Raw genomic sequence first — 6348 nt, forward strand, 5'->3', positions numbered from 1 at the left:
TAAGAAAGAAAGAAAGAAAGAAGAAAAGAAAAAAGAAAGAAAGAAATTAAGTAAGGAAGGAAGGAGAGAGGGAGGGAGGAAAGAAAGACAGAAAGAAGACAGAAAGGATGAAAGAAAGAAAAAGAAAGAAAGAAAAAGAAAGAAAGAAAGAAAAAGAAAGAAAGAAAGAAAAAGAAAGAAAGAAAGAAAAAGAAAGAAAGAAAGAAAAATAATTATAAATTAAAAAAACAATTTTAATCATATATAATTGTTGTGTAGAATTCAAATACATGCCAGTCAGTACATATTTCAAAGAAACAAGCTAAGTCAGTTTCTTGGTAAATTTGTATGAACTTGTGGAACATACTACAGCTTCCTAGTAATTTAACCAAGTTAAAGGATTATGTATGTAACTATTGAAAAATTCAACAATAATAGGTAAATTGAGTATATGATTAGAGCAGATGAAGATGGAGACTGAAGCATTCTAAAGATTGTGATTTTCCAAAACCTAACAAGTGAGGTTAACCATCAAAAATCAAATTATCATCATTAAGAATAAAGAAATTTGCTAGATACTGAAAATTTTCACTGAAATTATTTTATGTAAATAATTTGGCATATGTATAATTGCTTGTTTAACACATAATGAGAGAAGTGATTTGCTTTCAAAAATAAATAGAAATAATGTGTTTGCATGTGTTCTCTATCGTTCAATTTTATTCATTTACAATTTGAAGATTCATAAAAATTGAACATTTGCACGCAATTTTTAGTGCAATTCTTCTTCAAACAATATTCAATCAACTGTAATGTCAGTATGGTAATTATTTTCAAGATAGAGCAAAACAAAATAATATTCCTGGCTTAACCTTTTAGCATTTAAACTGACCATATCAGACCCAAAAATTCTGTTTTATGTCCAAACTGCCAGATCTGGCATTGTAAAAATAAATAATCACATCATAGAAATCTCATAGCTATGAGATAATGTATGACTAATTCAAAACAATGTAGGTAAATAAGCATTACATTTAACAGAGTAATCTGTTAAATGTAATGAGAAAAAAATGATGGTGGCTGGTTTTGAATTTGCAACAAAAATTCAATATTACAACCTTTCAATGAAACAATTGTTTCTAAATTTGTCTTTAATATGATAAATTCCTTATAAATTAACTTTTGATTTTTTTTAATTGTAAGTCTGTATACTCCATGGTAAACTTAGACATTGATGAATACATTGTTACTGAATTACTTTTTACAAACACACTGATGTATACAGTAACAATTAACTTCTACCATTCAACCTCTAAAGAGAACTTGATTCATATGAGAGCAAGACATTACTCAAATATGGAAGAGCAACTCTATTTTTGAAGTGCATAAAGATGGAAAGGATAATATAAGAAAATAAAGGTTCCACACAGAGACAGGACAGAAATACCAAGATAGTGTGTATGCCTGTATGTGTATGTGTGTGTGTGAATATATAACAGTAATAGGTTAGAGAGCGATAAATAAAACAACTTACCTGTATTCCAATACTGGAACCACTGATTTCATTTGCTGTTCTGGTGCATTTGGTTTTCTGGCGCTTTGGATCAATAACTGATGACTTGTTTAAATCGAAAGCATGGTCAGGACTCCTGGATAGTAACAAGTAATAATTTTTTTTTACCTTTTGACTTTTTTTTTTTTTTATAATTTTGAATGTCAAAAATAAGAGCATCTGTATTTATAGCAATAATTCAGAATTGAAAATGTCAGTGTACATTTACAGAAAATTAGTTTAAGAGCCAAAAAAACAAAAAACAAAATAGAAAAAAAAATTTCTATCGATCCAGACCATTTCCACCAAGATTTTCAAGTATTCAATGTAAATGTTGTTATGAATGACAAGCAAATAACAAAACCTGTTGCTTTTTTTTTTTTTTTTCAAAATTTCATAGTGAATGAATAACTTTTTTTCATAGATGGTTTGCTTTTTTTAAATAAAATATATTTATAAAATATATTTGTACACATATATACTTAAATAGAGTCTATATTTAAACTGCCTTACTTTTGAATAAGAAATCAATTTTTCTTTTTTTTTTTTTTTTCCTTCATTTAAAAATTAATTGGAGCACATGTTTTTAGAATTAAAACAAGACATCACTCATTAGACAAATTCAACTTATCATAGAAAAACCTAGCTACTAGTGTGTATAAAAGTAAAATTTCCAGAGCAGATAAAGAAACTAACAGATGCATTCTAAATTCATAATCACATAAAATGCAGCATTTTGCAACTAATTGTTATACACCTGGGCACAAAGTATCCAAATACTAGGTTGATAGTACTGACTAACTTTCTCTCTTTGAAATTGCTGGCCTTGTGCCAAAATTTGAAATGATTATTATTCTTTCAAAGCAGGGAGCTGGCAAATCGTTAGCAAGCTGGGCAAAATGCATAGCAGCATTTCGTCCATCTTTACATTCTGAGTTTAAAATCCGCCAAGGTAGACTTTGCCTTTCATCCTTTCATGGTCAATAAATTAAGTACCGATGAAACACTGGGGATGATGTAATCAATCGGCCCCCTCCTATAAAATTTCAGGCCTTGTACCTTTAGTAGAAAGGATTATTATCATTATTAAGGAGATGAGCTGGCAGAATCATTAGCACATCAGGCAACATGCTTAGTGGCATTTAATCCATCTTTATGTTCCAAGTTCAAATGCTGCTGAGGTTGATTTTCCCTTTCATCCTTACAAGGTTGATACAATAAGTACCAAACCACTGCCACCACCACCACCATCATTATCAAGGTGGTGAGCTGGCAGAGCTGTTAGCACACCAGACAACATGCTTAGCAGCATTTCATTCTGAGTTCAAATTTTGCCAACATTGACTTTGCCTTTCATCCTTTTAGGGTCACTGAAATAAGTACCAGTTGAGCAATGGAGTTAATTATATCAACTTATGCACCTCCCCCAAAATTGGTGGCCTTGTGCCAAAATTTGAAACCATTACTATTATTATTCAGGGCAGCAAACTGGCAGAAGTGTTACTGCACTGGTCAGTGGCATTTCTTCCGACTTTACATTCAAAATTTAGATGCTGCCAAGGTCAACACTGCCTTTCATACTTTCAGGGTCGATAAAATTAGCACCAGCAGAACACTGGGGTTGATGTAGTCGACTTCCTCTCCCCTTACCTTGCATCTAAACCTGAAACCATTATTATTATTATTATTATTATTATTATTATTATTATGATAGAGTGAGAGAGCAACACATGCCATCAAAGTGACACTGGGGTACAAGTATACGAAGCCCAATATACACATCATGATTATCCATCTGATAAGGGTACACCAGGCACATGCATCACAACCACATATGCACGACATGATCTTATATCAAGATAAACAGCACATGACCTTGCAGGTAGGGCCCAGTTAAAATTTTCTTCAAGTCAAGGAGCCCATCCTACTCAAAAGATCCCTGAATAAGGACTGTTTAAGGATGTTGAACGAAACAACCATGTTTCCAGAGGTGAATTATTCAAACTCCAAAGAATTCCTCTCAAAACATGGCTATGATGCTTCCCCACTACTTCTGCTCATGATCAGAAATGCACATATTGTCAGCTACTAAGAGACATGCTTAATTGATTAAGGTAAAAAAACTAACAAGCAAATCTGTGATATTAAGCAGAATCTTTGCTGTAGCACATCTTCTACACCAAGACAAAACATGCACATGATAACACTTCCAACCAGTTAAGATCAGAAACCATGAGAACCAGTGCCTGGTATTGCATCAGGGCATTTATTATTACCACCACCTTAATGAAGGCAGAAGTATTGTTTTCAGTCATGTTTGTTTGTTTGTCTGTGGACAAAATATCTCAAGAACCACAGGATGGATTTGGATGAAACTTTCAGGGATGTTTAGCCTCATGACTGGCACAAACTGATTAGATTTGGGGTTCAATCCGGTACCGGACAAGGTTTCTGGATTATTTTTCCGTTTATTTTACTTAATATTTGAGAGCAGTCAAGTTCATTTCAGATATTCTTATTTTTAAAATTATCTCCAGCTAACTGTTGAGAGGACGTTGGTGTTGCCTTGGTGGAGGTTTGCACTCTCTGAGTGCTCTTGTTTATAATAATAATTATTATTATTCAACATTTGATAGTTTCAGGCAAATTTCTACTGCATCACTTGCTACACCTCTATCTTACTAAGGTGTGTGCAGCATTGTGTGTTCTTTTTCATTGTTGGAAGAGTGCAAACTTTTCCCAGTATTGTATTGCATCAGTTTGTTTTGTTATGGAGTTTGGTTGCAGTCTTTTGTTGTATTAGTGTTTGTATTGTGTGTTGTGTGTGTAATGTAAGCTGTTCTTCATTTGAGTATTTGGCCTGCAGTGTTCATTTTGTGAGGGTCGTTTATTTTACTGGATATTTATTGTACAGGGTGTGCCTTGTGTTTGCAGGTTGTTTTATTTGGATTGTACTATTAAATTGATTGTGTCTTGCATAGGATGTGGGCTGTTCCTAGGAGGGCTATTTTTTGGAGAATGTGTAGTGTGTTGTTATTACTAGTACTACTACTACTTTGTGAAACTAAATATCATTATCTCTTCTAAGTTCTATGTCATTAAAATAAATCAAACAACTTATATTTCTGACAGCTAAAGTTAAAATTTAATACCATATCATATAAAAAATTACTCAATTCAAAAAAACACTAGTTAAAGCAATTGAACTGCAAGTAATTTACTGAGAGAAAAATTAGAACTACTCAAACACAAAAGATAAAAGTGGGCTATTCTAAAAAGGAACTTACTTTCTCTCAGTTTTCTTCACATCAAGAACTCTTCCACTGCTGCTTGAGTTTGAATCTGAAATTCAAGACGACAAAAGAAATAAGGTGAAAGATTATCTATAGAGGTCTTATAATTGTTCATCACCACCACTACCACCAGCATTAAAAAATGTCAGTTAAAATGTAATATATAACCCCGTTTAACCCTTTAGCATTCAGATTACTCTGTCAAACATAATGCCTGTTTATTCACATTGTTTTGAATTAATCAGGCATGGCTATGTGGTAAGAAGCTTGCTTCCCAACCACATGGTTCCGGATTCAGTCCTACTGTCTGGCACTTTGGGCAAGTGTCTTTTACTATAGCCTCAGGCCAACCAAAGCCTTGTGAATGGATTTGGTAGATGTAAAGAAAGAAGCACAGCATGCACACATGTGTGTGTGTGTCTTTGCATCAGTGTTTGTTCCCCTGCCACCGCTTAACAACTGGCATTGGTGTGTTTGGGCTCCCCATAACTTAGTGATTTGGCAAAAGAGACCGATAGAATAAGTACCAGACTTTAAAAAAAAAGCACTATGGTTGAGTCTAATGACTGAAACAAGTAAAAGAATAAAAGAATATCCTTTGGCTTTGAGATTTCAATGACGTGATTACCTAATTTTAGAAAGATTTTGTCGGGTAGATGTGAGAGGCTGAATCTGGCCAGTTTTTAACATAAAGCAGGTTGAATATTTGAGCCAGATATGGCTGGTTTAAATGCTAAAGGGTTAATATAATAATAATATGAATTGGTGGATGGATGGCGATTACATTAGATGTATCCCTTTTGATACCACTCAGATCAAGACCACCTCTGGTTCTATACAAACTTCCTGTTTTAAAGGAACAATCTTTTTAAACCATTGGTTCTGAAGAGGGTTGCAATGAAGACAATAATGCAAAATGTGGCAACAGAGGAGTATCCAGGAGTCATGACTTGGATGCAGCCTGGTCCCCTGAGAGGGCTGGAACGCTTGCATGAAGAAGTCTTCTGTTATCCAGCTCTCTCAGGAATTTCTTACAACCCTAAGCAAATGTTAGTTGAACATTCTCCAGGTTAAAATACCAGTCTAATATATGTAAAATTTCCAATAGATTCAATACCTATCCATCACATCTCAGTGGGTTGTAATATGAAAAAGTGGTTATCTCACAACCACTTAACAATAGTGAATCAAAATCTAAACACTAGCTTCATAATGGCTGGTGGTTATGTTCTACAATAAAACACCTGAGGCAAATATGAGAAGATATAGTCTTACACTCAGTATTTCTTATTTTGTTTTGGTCACTGGACAGCTGCCATGCTGGGGCACCACTTTGAACAGTTCAGTTGAACAAATCAACCCCAGTACTAATGTGCTTTTATGTCTATCAGTCTCTTTTGCCAAAATGCTAAGTTTAAGGGATGTAAACAATCCTACAATGGCCATTAAGTGGAGGGGATAGCAAACACAGACACATATGCACAGTGAGATATATATATATATATATATATATATATATATATA

At 33.6% G+C, this 6348-nt stretch overlaps 1 protein-coding gene across 5 annotated transcripts in view; it reads right to left on the reverse strand.

The window, feature by feature from the left end:
- Positions 1 to 6348, reverse strand: part of LOC106875929 (protein FAM13A) — a 242604-nt gene that overhangs the window by 77093 nt on the left and 159163 nt on the right. For all 5 annotated transcript variants that reach the window (XM_052978225.1, XM_052978227.1, XM_052978230.1 and 2 more), the window contains 2 exons: positions 4819 to 4873; positions 1514 to 1628 (listed from right to left, as the gene is read on the reverse strand). In XM_052978225.1, the coding sequence (XP_052834185.1) occupies positions 1514 to 1628; positions 4819 to 4873 (170 nt within the window). The remainder of the gene's footprint in view (positions 1 to 1513; positions 1629 to 4818; positions 4874 to 6348) is intronic.

This window comes from Octopus bimaculoides, chromosome 2 (genome assembly GCF_001194135.2).
Source record: "Octopus bimaculoides isolate UCB-OBI-ISO-001 chromosome 2, ASM119413v2, whole genome shotgun sequence".
Taxonomy (NCBI): domain Eukaryota; kingdom Metazoa; phylum Mollusca; class Cephalopoda; order Octopoda; family Octopodidae; genus Octopus; species Octopus bimaculoides.